Source organism: Plectrocnemia conspersa, unplaced genomic scaffold (genome assembly GCF_051122295.1).
Source record: "Plectrocnemia conspersa isolate PC_06_02 unplaced genomic scaffold, ASM5112229v1 ptg000013l, whole genome shotgun sequence".
NCBI lineage: Eukaryota > Metazoa > Arthropoda > Insecta > Trichoptera > Polycentropodidae > Plectrocnemia > Plectrocnemia conspersa.
In genome coordinates this window covers 28,912,700-28,930,747 of record NW_028277177.1, presented here as the reverse complement: position 1 = coordinate 28,930,747, position 18,048 = coordinate 28,912,700, and the positions used below count along the sequence as shown (strand labels likewise).

The following is an 18,048-nucleotide window of genomic DNA, read 5'->3' as shown; positions in this document are numbered from 1 at the left end:
AATAGTATTTATAGTTTTGGTAGTAGTAATTTTTATATTATATTTTTATTAGTCTTTGCAGTAAAATCATTAATTTGTGAGGATCTTATATAAATAAAAAAACACTAATTAAACACGCCACTGTGGATATGGTTTACGGAGCATATTATTATGGGGCGCAGACCTTTGGCGGTGCGTCATCTAAGGGCTGTTGTAGGCGATGCGTGTTCTTGTGTTATCATTCTCATGAAAATGATGCGCAAACTCTTAGCTGACCCTTTAAGGGGGAACTCAAAATTCTACTGTTACGGTAGAGAGCGCCTTTAATGTAATAAATGAGGTTGAGTCTGGTTAGAGACGAGAGATTGGCAAATAGCGGCTCACTGTGGTGCTAAAAACTAGGTTTAAACGAGTCATCTTTGCTCTGATCTGCTCTCCGGCGTGCTTTAACACTATTGATATCACTCAAACCTGGCTAAAGATGGTGTTTTTTAAAAGCACTAAGATATACGCATGATAAGCCAAGGATTTTTATATTTTTTAGAAAGGTTTTTATTATCATTTTCAATGTGGTTCTGAGAAATGTTGCTACGAATTGTTCTTAAGTTTTTGAAAACTACAATAATTTGTTAAGCATAATTGTATTATTTTTATATTCTATTAAAATTAATATTATATATAGAGAGCTCTAAAATTAAACGGCAAGGTATTTAGTTAAAAACTTGGCTTGTTAGCCAAACTTATATTAGACTGCTAAAAGTATAAACGTATGTATATACAAATTATTTAATACTTGCCAAGTTTCACCGATCTCTTTATAATAAAAGTATAGATTTTAACTTTCCTGAAAAAATGTCTAAAAGAAAAACTTTACACAACACAAACAATTTTCCGCGTTGGTTCACTTTCGTCTTTGGGTCACTTCATTGTTTTATTATCTCAGAGCGTTAATTTCGTTCTCTTTTAAGAATAAGAAGACAATGCATAAATATACCCCGTCGGGTGAATTATCTCGGTTTATTTTTCTCTTAGCGTTCATAATAAAATATAGCCGATAATAAATCCTTATACAGGGCAAGATCTCGCCGCTTCTGTTGAGGCCATTCAAAAACATTTGCTTCTGTCACGAAAGACTAATGACTGGTTGTCCGAACTAACACCGGGGCTAAAGGGCCGCTTTATAATGGTTCATAGAAGAACATTCGTACTATGTATATGTACAAGTACATATGCTGAATGTATTCAAATGAATTGAACGAAACTCCTAGGAAAGTTTTCGTGCGGTTCGAAACGTAATCCCATATTCCCATAATTCGGTTTAAATAATTTAGCCCAATTTATTAGCGTGCATATGTTATTTGTATGTACGTACAGGGTGTTTAGAAGTTCGTTGAATTCATAGCTACAGCGTAGAAAAGTATCGTTTAACCTTTTTTTTTATCCCACACGGACATTATACAAATCCCTACAGTATATAAATTTCGAGGGAAATGTGTCGTAAGCCCTTGCCCTACTAGAATATTCAAAGTATGCTTAATGATTGTTAGAGATGAATGTGTTTTAAATATAATAAATACAAATTTTAAATATATATTAAGTTAAACTATTTTTCATTAAAACGGTGAAAAAATCTTTCCATGCGGGAATTCAAGTAGACGTCGCATATATGAATTTTGAGTAGGCCTTCGACAATGTCTGTCATGGGTCATTATTAAAAAATTGTTGAATGTTCGACAATTTTTTTAAGGTTCCTCAAGTTTTTTTAAGGTCTTCTGCTCTTTACGTTATTTATTGATGCCATAAATTAAATTTTTCTTCGATATGCAGATGATTTTTTTTAATGTACTCGATTTCTTCTCTCTATAGAGTGATTTAGATTCTCTAGGCGCAATCGTCTGCCTTTTAATGCCATACCGCGTCATTTTTTTGATCCCATTTGTCATCAGCTTATTCCTATGATCTCAGTGGAAACATTTTGACTAAAGAAACTTTCATTAAAGACCCCATAATCACATTTGAAATCAAGTGAAGATTTTCTCTACACGTAACTGACGTCTGTGATAAGTCTTCCAAGATGCTCAGCTTTATTATGGAGAACGCATTTTATTTTGACTATCCATCAGTTCTTTGCGTCTTCTATGATACTTTGGTTTGAAGCATTCATGAATCAGAATCTATAATTTGGAATCCCTGAAAAAGTAAATACGCAGCCTTAATGGAAAAAGTACATAAATAGTTCTTGAGATATCTTTATAAGAGGATATTTGGTTATTATCTCTTCTTGTATTTAAACACATTTTCTAACAGAGTTCTTACAGAACGTTGTATGTTGCATTTCTTTGAACTACTAAGGTGTGTTGTTAGAGATTCAACTATACTCGAGAAATTCCAGTTGTAGATTAAATAATGTCTTTGAGAATCACGATCGTGTCCTTTTTTGATGTCCGTTAGAGCTAGGATGTTATGACTATGGCTGTCACTATCCAGCTCCTTAATATACTTTTGCATTGCACATTGATTTGTTTAATATCAGCTATGAGGAGCTGGTCCGGTTCGTATCATATAATTTTAATTTATTTTAGTAGTATTTATTTAAATTTAGTTTAGAGTAGGATACGATGGTCTTAATTTAATTTAAATAAATAAATAGCCTAGAAAAGTATTTTACAAAATCAATCCATAAAAATGTTTTTCAATACATAAATTAACCAAATGCACTAAATTTGATGTTGTAGGTAAGGGAAGTAAACATATTAAAAACAGGAATGACTACCTTAAGACTAGTTTTTTGTTTTGTTTTTATTTGTACGAATATTTATAAATGCATTACAACCATTTGTGTTTATATCACTGCATGAGAAAGGGTGGGTCTGTGCTAGATGTTCAAAAATATGCATGCTTTCGTAAAAGCTATTGTTGAAATTTTATTTCTAAATAAATTTGTTGTTTTCTCTTTAATGTTTTCTGTTTAAAATTAAATTTTTAGAAATATTTTAGAAGCGCTGCATTTTTTAATACCGCAGCATAAAAAAAGTAGGATCTGTGCCAGATGTTTAAAAATATGGATGCAGTAATGGAAGCTTTTGTTTAAAGTCTGAAGTATTTTTATAGAATTTTTTCTAAAATCGATATGTTTGTTTATGTAAAGTTGTGGCTATTACCAGTCTTCCATTATTTTTGCCATAAGTTTGATATATTTATTTTATCGATATATTTAGTTACTTTTAAATTAAATTAATTTGGATCAACGATTGACAACCACTGTCGTAGAAATATCATATTGGTGATGTACTTAAACATTTTCCTATAACATAATCGAGCCCGTTAACTTGTTATTTTTTCTATGTTTAATATTCTATAAAACTAGTAATTGTAAAAATATAAACTGAACCGAGATTCTCACGCGAAAATAAAAATAAAATCATATTATTAACCGTTTGAATACCGTTAGAATGCGGGTGTCAGTTTCTATTTAGTATTTTTTTTTATAAAATTATGAAATAACTTTTTGGGTATTTACTTATATTAACTAGATTTAATTTTGTTCTTATAATAAAAAAAATTAATTTTCAGAAATGATTTTTTTAAATATATTTATAAAATCATCTATATTTGGCAAAAAAATGTTTGGCACTCTTAGCATGCACCGCCTAATTTCACTTGGTACTAAAAGGGTTAATATATCACATATTATATTACTATGAAATTTGAGATGTAAAACCTTTTACTTACATGAAAGCTAAAATCGTGTTAGAAGAAATGAGATTACGCAATATTATTAACGAAATTTGACTATTTCATTTTCAGTACAAAATCTAAGGCTTCTAGGACACCTGTCTGTAACTTTCGCACACCGTCGCTAAGCTCCGGATTTTCAAGGATTAACCTTGAAAATCCGTCACAAGAATAGCTGCTATATATTTACTCTAAGCTAGATAACACAAGCCAATAAGCAACAAATGATATTTCGGCTTTGTAGAATAGTTTTTGCACTTCATAGAACTAGATCAACTACTTAGTTGATCTAATCGAACAGTTGTAGTGAAAAATTGCTTCCAAGGGTCTCGGTCCATTTGGTTCAATCAGGGCCAGCCCGAGAATGCTTAGCGCCCCGGACCCTGAAATGAAAGCGATTTAATACGACGTTCTTGCCTATATATCATTGGTAAGTTCAGTTTAACTTTTGTTTATTCTAAGTCGAAAGCGAAGTGGTAGCTCTGGATGAATTGGCGAAAGTTAGTTTTTTTAGTACGAGTGCTCTAGCTTATATGTATACCCTTGATAATCGAGGGGAAGTCGAACATTCCTTCCAGTCTTCGATGCTTTGACCAATATCGATGATTCGGGGCAGAACTAGACTCTTTGTCTTATGACCTTTTTTGTGTATTACAACGTAACATTGATTTGAAATTGGTACATTTGACAACGTCATGTGAAATACCTAGTACGAGGTGTCTAATATTTATTACCGATTTTTTAGTGTACTTTTCAGAAATACTAATGGATATTTTTTTAGCTTACAAAAACAACTTTAAGTGACAAATATCAATTAGTTTCATGACACTTTTAGTCTTTTAACTGATTTCGACACAATGTCTGTTTTATGTAATTATTTTATAATTCTATTATTTATACAAAAATAGTTTTATATACATGAGAAAAAAAGAACAATATTTTATTAAATTAAGTTTGTATTATATGATTACATGTAAAAACAATCTTTTATTTTTTATTTAATTCCTCAGATAAATCAGTTCAAAATTGAATCCTTAATAAAAAGTAATGAAATTTTTTTATTGCCATTAAGCATTGCACATTAAAAAGTGATTGAATATTATTTTTCATGGCTTAATAACGTAATAAATATATTTTTACTATATCTCATATAAAACTAATAAATAACATTTTGTTATTCATATTTTTATACGATTATCTACAAAATAAGTAAATAATAATAATTTGTATTATTATCTTAACATTTATTTATGTGTAATTATTATACTGTACATATAAATTTTCTGGGTTTTTTTACTGCTTTTATTTACGTGATTTTTCAAAAGAGAACGCTTTGTTGTATACGTGGAAATATACACGTATAATACACTAATATATTACAACATTAATGGCCAATAAAATTGTACATAGAATAAATTTATATTCACACTAATTATTCCTTAAAGTCTTTCAGCTTCACGGTAATAGGATACTCATAATTAAATTCTTTCATTAAAATATTAGAATTTGATACCACTGAGGATTTGTTGATATAAATTGGAACGTACAGCTTTTGAGTTTCGTATTTTAAGAATAAAACGAGCTTGAATATATAAGTCTTATACAGAGCTTTCGTTAAATTATTCATTTTACATTACATTATTAATTTTTTAACATAAAACGCCAAATCACGGTATAAATACGAATGATCTTTAAATTAAATCTATTCTATACATTTTATATTTTGTTATATTTTTAATCACTGTAGAGATGATATATGCTAACTATGGTAAAGGAAAACTTTATTAATTTGATCTAATTGGATAAATGACAAGTACTAAAACATAATACGGATTAATGATGTAACTTTTGTCATAGGGGTTTAAATATGTAAAATTATTTGTAGATCAACTCACTGGTAATTTAACATATGCATTGATAAAAGAGCTCATATTTGCCTACTTCTTTACATCTATACAGTTTATGAGTCGGTGTTACTTGTCTGCGGGATGAAACGGTGTGTGCAGTGCTCGCATCAAATTTATTAGAAGCCAGTTTGTACATCCCACAAGATCTCACGTTATGGCATATATAATATATAATAATTACACATATTTAAAAAAAAGTATTTTAATTCATATAGAACTTTTTTTTATGTTATATTACATATTTATATATTTTTTTAATAGGTTGTATATATTTTTTTATATATTATTATATTATTTTGACGTTTCCGTATTTCATTTAAATATAAAAAGAATATACATTTTTTATGCCAAGATAGAGATAAGTTCGCAAACATCATTTTTCATTAGAGAGTTGTTGACAAAAATAAGAAAAAAAACGTGACAGCGCGGAAAAGCTGATCCATTTATCACCACTCGATCTCTGCGAATCCTTCGCGCACATTTCCTTCAATCCGAAAGATAAATTTTATTACTATTATGAAATTCTCTCGCTCTAGAAAGTATAAAATTTCAGATATACGAATGCAGAAATCACATTCATGTCATCGAGAACATCGGAGAAGATTTACTGTACATATGCGGGACCAACGCTCACAGTCCAAGGGATCTAGTGATATATGTAAGTATCTTATAATAACGATACATACATTTTATAGGCACATGTGTTTATTTAGCAGCTATTATTTTTTAATATTAGATATTGTAAGATTAACCAATAAATTGGTTCTAGGTAGATGAATGAATATTACAATAAAGCTTCCCTTTATAATATACAATTGAAATCTATATATAACATCTTTATATACCTATAATAACATTCTGTAATTTTGTCCTTAAACAAGCAATAACAGTAGACCACTAAAACAAGATTGTAGTTTATTGAATATTAACTAGTTAGATTACCTTAGTGTTAACTGAGAAAATTAACTCTAATATATAAAAAGACCGTTCTTTATTGTAAATCATGTAATAATTACTTGATGTCTACCTCATTTAACTATATAATTTATATATACATTTAGACTTGGTGATTTATAATATATATTAATAAATAAATTATAAAAGTTGTTATTTTATAGTTGCTGATTTTTTGTATTTAAGAACTTTTCTATTATGTTTTTATTTCTTACTCTTGTTTTTTTTTGTTATTATGTGTAAATATATCTGTATTTTAACCACTTTAAAATATTTATTATAAATAACCTTGTGTAATAATAATTAATCATTATCCCAGTTGTTATCTTGCACGACTAATTTCAACGCAACAATTATGGATGATCCCGACAATGCTGTAGCTTATCTCCTTGAGCGCTTTTTTGTTAGTAATGTATTGATAGAAATGTCAGTGAGTAACTAACGAATAAAATACTGGTAATTTTATCACATTTGGTATCTATCTTTCAATTGCAATTGTAAAACTATTTTCCTACTACATTTTTATTAATTTTGTTAAATAATCCTGATGATCAATTTCACAATTCTGTGGTATGAACCAAAACAAAAAGCTGTGGTATGAACCGATGCATTATTGTGTAACAACGAATACACGCGCTTCGCGCAAGTGACCCGATTTATTTGCTCTACCGATTTTTTTCCATGTACAAAATTCATTTTATTTTCAGAAAAACCTCAAACACTTACCCCGTCACATACGCTTCGGTCACATAGGATCCGGAGTGGGCCGGTGCCCGGGGTCGCCGAGTATGAGGGCTGCCACTGCTTGGGTTGGCAGTCCCTTCTTCGCCCTCTTGTCGGGAACATACGTAGATTCGACCCTAGCGGATCGGCTTTTTGTACGATGGGACCTTCAGAGGGGCGAACTGGGATATAAAAGGACCGCTAGGTACAATACGAAATGGTTGGACGGTAATCAAACTTATGCATTGTATCTATAGGGCGGATCTGCGGGAGACCTTGACGTGTATAGCCATACTGTTTTATCTGTTTCAATTATATATATAGTATCAAACATTTATGAAAGTTGAAAAAAAAAATAATGATTTGAAATATATATACGTACAATTTTATAGAGGGATTTAGCTAGCGTGGATTGTGGCTTGGTCCTACTTCCTACCTGGGCTGTCGCGAGTGACGCCCGCTGTCACATAATAAACTGGCGTTAAAATATGCTTCCGCACATTCGCCTTTATGTATTATTTTTTAATGTGTTTAAAATATCTGTACCTATTTTTTCTAGCTCCAGATTTTTTAGCTTTATATACAATGAAGGAGCACGCCTTTGCTTTGATACGTGAGCATGGGTCATGTAATAGACACGAATCTAGGATTGTGAGAGTTTGCTTAAACGATCAAGGAAGTGCAAGACATCCTAGGGATTGGACTACTTTTATCAAAGCCACGCTGTCTTGCAACGCTCCTCATTTTCATAATCTAGGTAAGATTTTTTAAAATAAATATGCGATTATGCTGGGCGAAATGTATCAAGCTAAAAAAAGACTATGTTGAAAAGTCAAAATGAATCAACTTTTGTAAGGACTTATTGACCTAACCTCGTATATATACTAAGCGAAATATTGAAGAGTTATATATTATTTGTTCCAAGCTGAGATTAATGATGTCTTCGTCACGGTTCTTTAAAGTCTCACGTTGCTTGTATTGACTCGCAGAACTGTCTCTGAACATCGTCTTGTCGCCGAATTGAACTGTCTCGTCTGGTCACTCGACCATCTCTGTATCTTTCTCAAGATTCAGACCTTTTGTACGGTTGATTTGGTACGTCTGCGCGAATCACAACAATGCAAAGATCAGTCAATACCAATTGTATTTTACAAAAAAATATTCTGATTTCATATTCGGAACAAAAATAATTTCTATATTTATGATAACTCTAAGAAACTTTTTAAAATAATCCTTTTAAAGAAAGCTAGATATTTTATTACAAGTTTCTTATTTTTCATTGCAGCTTTTGTGATTCTTGTCTTAAAATTCTGATCAGGATCAGTTGTTAAATATATTTTCAAAACTAATTTAAATAAAACTTTACGGTTAATGAAATATTTCATCAAAAAAATCATTCTGGAACGAAAGACAATAACCAAAAGGATTCATATTAGCAATAAAAATAATTCCTATATTTATGATCACTCTAATAAATGCATACTTATGATTTCTGTGACGTGTTTTTTGATACGTTAAATATAATATAATTGTTTGTAAATACATAATTTTTTTTAAAAAAAAAATTAACTGTGAGTAAATAATCGTTTTCTTTTACATCTGGTGGTGAAATGGACTTAATTGAACTTGAAGCAGGATAATTATTATCGCTTAGAATGCAAATAACTTTCTCAAAAAATATATTTATCAGGATTTAAAATAAAGTAAAGTTAGTTTCATCAAGAAAAAGTCTAGAAACAATTACCACCCACAATTCACCGCCAGCAATTAATCGCTAGCAGCTTACTGCCGCGTCAATTGATCTGCTGAGAAGAGCTTGATGGGTTATTATTTCGAAAAAATATAAGATTTTGCTAAAAAATACTAAATTTTAAGGTCATACCGCTATTGTAATGGGTCTTAAGAACTATTGATGCTACGATTGTGTTAATTATTTTATGAGATAAATATCATAAAAATCGTATAATAAGAATTTAAATTTTATTATAATGTAATCACACTTTATATTAATATTTAAAATCGAATTTATTTTTATTCATTTATATTCAGAAGATTGTAAAATTATTTGAAAATAAGAAATAGTTTATATATTTTAAAACTGAGTAGAAAGAACCTGAAAAATCATACATCTGTGTATAAATCTTCAACTTTATATATAATTAACAGTATTTTAAAAGACGAGTCATAAACCTGTACATGTATTTTGAAGAGTCCATTTAATCAATATTTTAAATCTATTATTGTTATTCCCGTACAGAGAACGTGTACAGAATTCCTGGAGACGACTCCCGGATATACGGTCTGTTCACCAGCGGTACAAATCCTGTCTTCTCAGGATCGGCCATATGTTCGTTCACAATGTCGTCGCTGGCGGGTGCCTTTGCCGGAAAATTCGGGGAAAATACCGGAAACGGAGACGCTCGGCAGCCGGTTCCGGATGATAAAGTCCCGGAACCGCGACCGGGAAGCTGTGTACCAGACACGACCAGACTGTCGGACAAGGTCGTCAATTTCATCAGGTATTTTGCCTAAACATTTATTTATATACATATAATATAAATAGGTCTGAACATGCCTAGTTCTTTGCGAACTTTGGTGTGCAAATAAATATTAGCTTTAAAGGCAATTTATAAATCTTTGTGTATAATTATCATTGTTCATCAATCCTGCAGCTTATTTGCCACAAAGAAAATTTTTAATCAATATTTTTGCTTCGATAATATTCTTGTTCTTTGATTTTCGCGAAAGATACAGTTGCGTAAAAAATATATGACACTGATACAAATTATTCTTGGGATAGGTGTAAAAAATTCATAGAGCTTATATAATCAAAATATTATTACACTATTACAATAAATATAATTTAAATACCTTAACTTGTGGCCAAATAAATTGGCACTGCAAAAAATAAATTGTATATAATGCTACTTATTATGGCTATTAAAAATTGCTCAGTAAATGTCTTTGAACCATCTTCTTAGTAAATAAAATACTCCAAGAAAGTAGCATGATTGAAACATGATATGTAGCTAAAATGTAGGATGTTGATTGCTTAAGACTATTTTAAAATAAAGTCCAAGTTTCAATAGATCACTTAGTAGACCATAAGTATTTTGATAGTATAGAGTTAGACGCTGCTCTTGCGGGACTGAGCCTTTAAGAGGATAAAGCGATTCATCCAGGTTAATGTGACTTAAACGTTACACCTTAGTAAGTAAGTAAGTAATTTCTTGGCCAATTAACAACGATCGTTACGGTCGTTACGGGACTATCGGGATTTGATGAAGTTCACCTTAATGGCTCCCGGGCCGTAAACTTTTTTAGGCCACCATCCGGGACCGCTTAATCCGGAAGCGTTTATCTCGGCATGAATATAATATGCGCGCTATATTATAAAAGAGAGGTTATGAAATTCAATCGCAGCTCAAATACACCCTCGCTCAATGCAAATTTGCATAAAATTGATTTTGTAAATTTATTTTCATTACAGCTGTCGATATCAATACATTTTATGTAAATTGCATTTGCGATGCGTGAGTTGTGATTTAAGCGATGCTGTGATGTATATAATATTTCATATCATAGCGTTTAGTCCACAGGTAAAATACATATTTGTTATTAAATTATTAATAGTGTTTCTAATGTAAATGCGATATTAAAGTAATATTTTTTTATCAACTATTTAAATATTAAATTAAGAATAAAGTATCTACAATGTTTTTAAAATTTTGAGCGGTATCGCCGTACATGTACGGCGACCGATCTTTCACTATTTTGAGGTATTTCATATAGTTATATATTTACATATATAACTGAATAAATAAAAAATAAAAAACATTATATTTATATAATAATTTTTCAAGTTTAATTTGATGTAAATTAATTTATAGAAAATAATACGTAAATGAACATATTAAAAAATATGTTATATTAATTTTATAAAAAAATATTGAGGGCCTTTAAATTAATATAAAAAAATTCCACAAAAACAGAAAAATATATAAAATATATGTATATAAAGTACGCTCGGGATAAGGATGCCGGTTTGTTATTGTGTGCGTGTACATGTATATTAGAGGGAGAAGCGATGTAGCGTGTACTTCGTTGTCTCGCTTTCTCTTTTAAGGACAGTCGCTGATTCGTCAACGCTGGTGTTCGTCATTAAAGTGAAGTGTGGCACAGAAGTTCGATCTTCTCTAGTGATTTATTTTAAATAATTTTGTGTTAATATTGGTTTAATCCAGATATGCCCACTGTCCCATTGGTAGGTCATTAAACTGGTGCCACTATTTTTTATTTATAAATGAAATTTCAAGTTAACAAAATTTCTTGGGCATATCTGGGTTAATTGATATCAAGGCTTCAAATATACACTAAGTTATTCGTTCTCTTACCCGTGGATTAAAATATTTTAATTCTTTTTCCATTATTTCGTACGTTGTTGGTTTTTTTACACTATTTTCTGTAAGGCTTAAAAAAAGTATTATTCTTATCGTTGCGCCAATGATAATTTTTTAATTTATTCAATGGATTCTAATGATTTAATAGAGTCGTCGAGCCATAAACAATCTGCGAATAATTTATTTCCCCATTTTATATCTTTTTGCTTTTGAAGAATAGCTAAAGACTTCATTATTTTTTTGACTAGAGAAAGATTTGAATTTTGCAAATATTTAATTAATGACATCAATGTCTGGTTTCTTCAATTATATAATATATTTTTAATTGTCCGTTGAAATTTCCAGCTTAGCTCAGATGTATGTATGTTAAATAAACATATATTTTCTTTTAAAATAAAAAAATTAAATATTCTGAGCGAAATTTTTTTGAGCCACACAGTTCACGCACACAATAACAAACCGGAATCCTTATCCCGAGCGTACTCTAAAACAAATTAACAAAATTTAATATTAGAAAAGTGTTAAAATAAAAAATTTTATGTGTTTAAATTTACTCACTACTCAAAGGATTATATAAATTGAAAGACAAATACGCTAAGCAACCCATTCTAGAGTTAAGAACTATCTACTATATTTCTAGATTCATCTGAAGAAGAAAATAGCTTGTAGACGATCAAGGTTTTAGAATTGAAGTGTTAGTTCAATTACGACACATATTCCTAGGATTTCAATTTAATTGGTTTGAAGTCAAATATTTTGTAGCGATAAATCAAATTCTAGCTCAAAGGGTACTCTCAAATTCCTGAATGGATTTAAGTTTACCCTATTTTGTATACAAGATTTAGCTTACTCTATTTAATATAATATATACACTACACCGTATAAATTCGCATTGTACAATATCTGTTGACCCGGACTCGGTCAATATTTAAAGTCGTATTTTATTAATAGAAAAGGTTAGGGGTAACGTTGAGCGAATAATTCAAAGGATATTCGAATTCTTAGAACTGTTTACGGTCTGCATGTCCTTAAAGGGACTATCTATAATCTACGGGTTTTCCTTGATCCCTTATCGAACGTTTGTATTAAAAAAAATTGAATGAAACACAACACAATTGACAGTACAACTCATTTATATATTTTATGTTACATGTACAGGCTTAAATACGCTTTGAATAAAATTAATATTATTGCGATATTGTAAAATATTTCGCGATTATTGGATATATAACTGAATAATAAACTGAAAAAACGCGCAGCTCCAAATTTGGTTCATATTATTTTGAGTTGTACGTGCTTAAACTTATTAAATCTGCTCGATTTTCATAGTAATTATAAAAATAATATATGATTTTATATGATATATGAATAAAAAAATTCCAATAAATAAAAATCAGGAGAAATAATATCCGTATTGATTCTTCAATTTCAACTAGGTAATAGCTACTTGAATATTGTTATAAAAACAAGCATAATATAACGCAAAAATATAATATTTAAGATATTAATTTTGGTTTTAATACGAAACGAAAAAGTTTTGCCGCGTTGTGGATGGTCTGTGTCAATTTGGCGCGAGCTCCACGAGTGGATAGTTCAGGTTCTGAATTTCATTATTTTTTTTATTTTATATTTTAATTTATTTTTGCTTTTAAATTACTACTTTCTTATAATCACTGAACACATACGATGTTAGTAGACCGCCGCCAATAATTTAAAAAGCAGGTCGCCTGTATTGATCAAAAGTTTGGCTACCCCTGATCCATTTTAATATTTTTTTAATTCTTCTACTTTAAGCTGATAGCTTAATGTATACTTAAAAAAATATATTTGCCAGGCTTTTCGCGCGGAAAGGACATTCATATTCTAATGAATAAAATTGAGTCAATTTCAACCGATGAAAAAATATAACAGGTTTTAAAAAATCTCTTAAATTAAAAAGATAATATTTACGAAGTACTTATGATTCACAGACATTTCTATAAAAAAGGTAAAATGTATGGAATTAATATTTAAGATTACCAACATAATTATAACAAAGGTGCTCCATTATTGTCAGTTTGCGAGTTAAATATATAACGAATTTTAAAACGTGCTTCACAACAAAGCGTTTTGCTTCTTGCTCAAAATAAATTAGAATATTACTCAAAAATAACGATTTTCTATATTAGGAATTCACTAGAATTAGTTGTATGTCATGGTAGATATCACATCATGACTAAATATCTTTGATCAAAAAAACAAGCTGATTAGTTTAAAAAAGTCTAAATATCACAAAACCTATTTAAATTATGAAGGAATCTTTTCTGCATAGATTTCAGTGATTAAAAAATTAAAAAGCAACCCATCTCTAGTATTTATTCCAATTGATATTGACACAAGCATTATGGGGCAATATCAATTGGATAACCGAATAAAATATAAAAAAAATAGTTTTTTGCTTCAAAACAAGCGATGTATCAGTTCGATCGGACCCCCATACTAGCCATTTTGAGACTTTCAGAAGAGTTAACGCTCTTAACTGCTTGGTTTTAAAGATTAAAAATTAAATTTTTAGTATCGTATAGAACTATACGTTTCGTATGAAAAAAATATATAAAATTTTTTTTTCAAAATGGCGGCCAATGTAAAAATTTAAAGTGTCATAACTTTGGAAAATAAAATCCTACTGAAAAATGTCGTATGCAAAAAGTGTTTAGAAACTTAATTTGCATTTAAAAACAATTTTTAATTATTTTTTTTAATAAAAACCGAGTCTTACGGTATATTGACCGGGCTCCCGAACGAGCTTTTATGCGACTCGGCATATAGTTAACGCTCGTATTTGGTTCCTTTCAAAGATATAGACTTGAATTTTTAATACGAAATAGAGCTTTCAAATATACTTACGATACCGTTTAAAAAAAATTAAAATTAAATTTTTTTTTTTTTTTTAAAACACGTTTAGTGTTATGAGTCGATCGACCCACCATACATACGCTCATAAGACTTGCAATATAGTTAAGGTCAGTGTGAGCTTATTTATACATATTTAAATTGCAATTTTTGTGACATTATAGAATTCTTAAGTACCCTGTGTATGTTTGTTAGCAAAATCCAATGTGTCATTTTTTTGCAAAATGGCGACAAGTTTAAAAACTTAAACACTCGTAACTCAGTAGGTTTGTATTTTAACAAAAAGATCGCTTTACATGAAACGTTTAGAAGCCTAAACTACATCTAAATAAAATAAAAAAAAAATAGTTTTTTGCTTCAAAACAAGCGAAGTATCAGTTCGATCGGACCCCCATACTAGCTTGCCCCCATATTACCATATATAAATATAATTGGTTGACTTAATTTTTTTTGTTTAATAATGCACTGATATTATTCGATTTCATCACTAGGTATCCAATTTAAATATTTTTTACTATAGTATGTATTATATATTTGAAGCATTATACGATTAAAACAGTTCTTAATAGAAATATAATGCTTAATACTTACTTGTAGGTAAGCAATATATCTGATTGACTTACTCAGTTGGTACAGATTTACCCCGTTGTAACGCATTGGGCTTACGCCTGTCAAGTTACAATGGAAAATTTAATAAAAAACATTACCATAATAATTCAAATAATTTTTAAGACAAAAAATCATAAAACTGTTACTTATAAGTAGCATTTATAATTATAAAAATATAATTGAAGGAAAAACTGTGGACGATAAAAATTTTAAAAAAACGAAAATTTTACTAGGTTTTTTTGACTGATTTTTTCTTTTTAAAAGTATTATTCCTAAGAGCCAAAAACTTATTTTAATAAATTAAATATATAAGGTATAATATTTAATTAAATTTATAGCAAAAGAGTTGTTACTAAATTAATGTATAGTGTAACAACTATTTATTTTTCTGTTGTAATATTACTATATTTTCATTTATTATATATTAAATTAAATAATATAATATATAATGTATGTATTTGCTTATTGTTCATAGATCTCATCCGCTTATGTACGAAACAGTAAACGCCGAATATGGAAAGCCTTTGTACATTCAAAGGGACGAACATTTCACCGTTTTCGCTGTGGATAGAGTGAAACGCGACAAAGAGGAAAACTATTACGTTTATTATTGTGGCACAAGTAAGTACTACACATAATATTAGCGCAATAAATCTATTAAAACTTTTCATAAGCTGAGCAAAAAAATAATGTAATAAATTCACACAACAATGCACATTAAGCCGAACAACTTGCCAACAGTTTTGTTTGATAGGTTTAATCCGAGCGCAAAAAGCATTTCCATTAGTATCAAGAGGCGTTCATTACTTTTGCAAAAATATTTATTTGCTCCTCCCAGAAGATAAAAATAAGGATGAACATCAAAAAAGGAGAGTACAGTACATAAAAAGAGCTTTTTATACGCGCTTGCGAGGCACTCGCGGATATTGTTGTGTTTTGTTGGGTTAAATGTGAAATCTGACGCATCAGAAGTTATATCTGATGGATTTATTGTATTTAGATTATAGTGAACATAATTTTAATATATAATACTTATTTATAAAAAAAAGTTTTAGCTCAAAATCATCAAATTGTTTTTAATGTGAGAGTAAATATATCTGTAGAATACACATTCTTCTAGTTATAATTATGTATTGGTATAATATAATATATCATCTACTACATAAATAACAATGAAAGCAATAGAGGTTATAAATATAAAAAAAGAATTTAAAATAAGAAGCTTTTATACGCTTTTCCCTCACAAGGCACTCCCTGATATTATAATGCCAGAGTTTGCTTAGCGTTATCCTTGAGCTTTCATTGTTTTTCTTTCCACGACAGACGCAGGGCTGGTGTACAAAGTGGTCCAGTGGGACGACTCAGGGGTAGCCAACACATTTTTGTCCGACGTGTGGAAGGTTTTCAATCACGAGCCGGTGGAGGCTTTGACGCTGTCCAAAGCTTACAAAAGTGTCTACTTTGCCTCTGGCCATCGGCTCAAGCAGATTAAGACGGACGAGATTTGCAAAAAATACTACGAAGGGTGCTCTAGATGCTCCAGGGACCCTTATTGCGGCTGGAATATTAATCTGAGCGTCTGCGAACCCTATCGTCACGGGTGAGTGATATTTGAATTGTGGAATCTATTAAGGATGTGTGTGTTAGAATATTACGTTAACGGTAATGGTTATGAAGTAATTTGATATTACGATGTCGTTTAGAAATGAGCATTACGAATAAGTGTTCTATTAGGTAATAAAAAATAATATTATCGATATCGTTGACCTATATATGTAGTTCGTGGATCGGCAAACTTTTGAGGCAGAAGATACAAATCTTAGTATTATTACTAGTAAATTCAATCATTTTTGAATTATAAAAAAAAAAAGATTTAGGTTCGCCGACAGACAAATTTCATTGCTTAACTCTGTCAAAAGCTCCCATACAATTTTACAATCTGCCGATTTACACGCGGAGCAGTTTCTTATTATCTGATTAATAACATAGTTCTTTTAAGGGCGATTAGAGTAGGAAAAGAAAATCATTTTTTGCTAGTAAAGTAGTAGCAAAAAATACTTGTTACGATAAACTATGCCACGCATTGTTAAAAACTGGTAGACTATGAAAACCACTTAATTTTTTTAACTCACAGTGAAAGTTTGCCTCTATTATGTTGAACCTATTTCTCATTGCAAAGTATCATGTAATTTTTATTTTTCCTTCGAAAATAAATTGGGAGGATTTGTTTTCAGTTAGTTATTCCCAATGTTCCGGAAAGAGAGAATGTGATGTATTTTATTGATATGGTTTCAGGTTGTATCAAGACGTAGAAAACGCTTCTCCAAAGGGTTGCGAAAAATTTATAATACCCAAGCATATATCTGCCACTTTTGGTCAAAGTGTAATGATGAGCAGCCATTTTTCATTACCGGAAGTAATGAAAAGGTCTAATATGATATGGCGACGAAGGAGAAACGGCGACAGCTTCCTCTTAATCAGGTGATTTATTTTAATTTGATTTTCAAAAGCAATAAAAAATTAAAACATATAATTTATTCATAGTTCTGAGAGGTACATTTTAACTGCGGACCACAGTTTGGTGATCTTAGGATTAGGCACGAACGACGCCGGAATTTTCGAACTTAGGCAAGAAAATCGATTGATAGCCGCTTACAATTTGACCATAGACGAAGACAGGTAAGAAACTTTGTTCTATAAACGCTTAAAGTTATATAGGATGGTTTCGGTTTTTATTATGTAGACGTCTCTAGGGGTATATCTTTTAATTGGCTCTGAAAATCACATTATCGCTTAAAAGTTTTCCTTGTAAAAAGTCCGTTCTCGTTAAGCATGTTTTACGCAAGTTA

At 30.1% G+C, this 18,048-nt stretch overlaps 1 protein-coding gene across 4 annotated transcripts in view; it reads left to right on the top strand.

Annotated features, from left to right (window-relative positions):
• LOC148227771 (semaphorin-2A-like) overlaps nucleotides 1–18,048 on the top strand; it is a 61,342-nt gene that overhangs the window by 42,257 nt on the left and 1,037 nt on the right. For all 4 annotated transcript variants that reach the window (XM_088203017.1, XM_088203015.1, XM_088203016.1 and 1 more), the window contains 8 exons: nucleotides 6,175–6,279; nucleotides 7,283–7,526; nucleotides 7,858–8,055; nucleotides 9,556–9,817; nucleotides 15,675–15,820; nucleotides 16,523–16,799; nucleotides 17,495–17,680; nucleotides 17,744–17,878. In XM_088203017.1, the coding sequence (XP_088059143.1) occupies nucleotides 6,175–6,279; nucleotides 7,283–7,526; nucleotides 7,858–8,055; nucleotides 9,556–9,817; nucleotides 15,675–15,820; nucleotides 16,523–16,799; nucleotides 17,495–17,680; nucleotides 17,744–17,878 (1,553 nt within the window). The remainder of the gene's footprint in view (nucleotides 1–6,174; nucleotides 6,280–7,282; nucleotides 7,527–7,857; nucleotides 8,056–9,555; nucleotides 9,818–15,674; nucleotides 15,821–16,522; nucleotides 16,800–17,494; nucleotides 17,681–17,743; nucleotides 17,879–18,048) is intronic.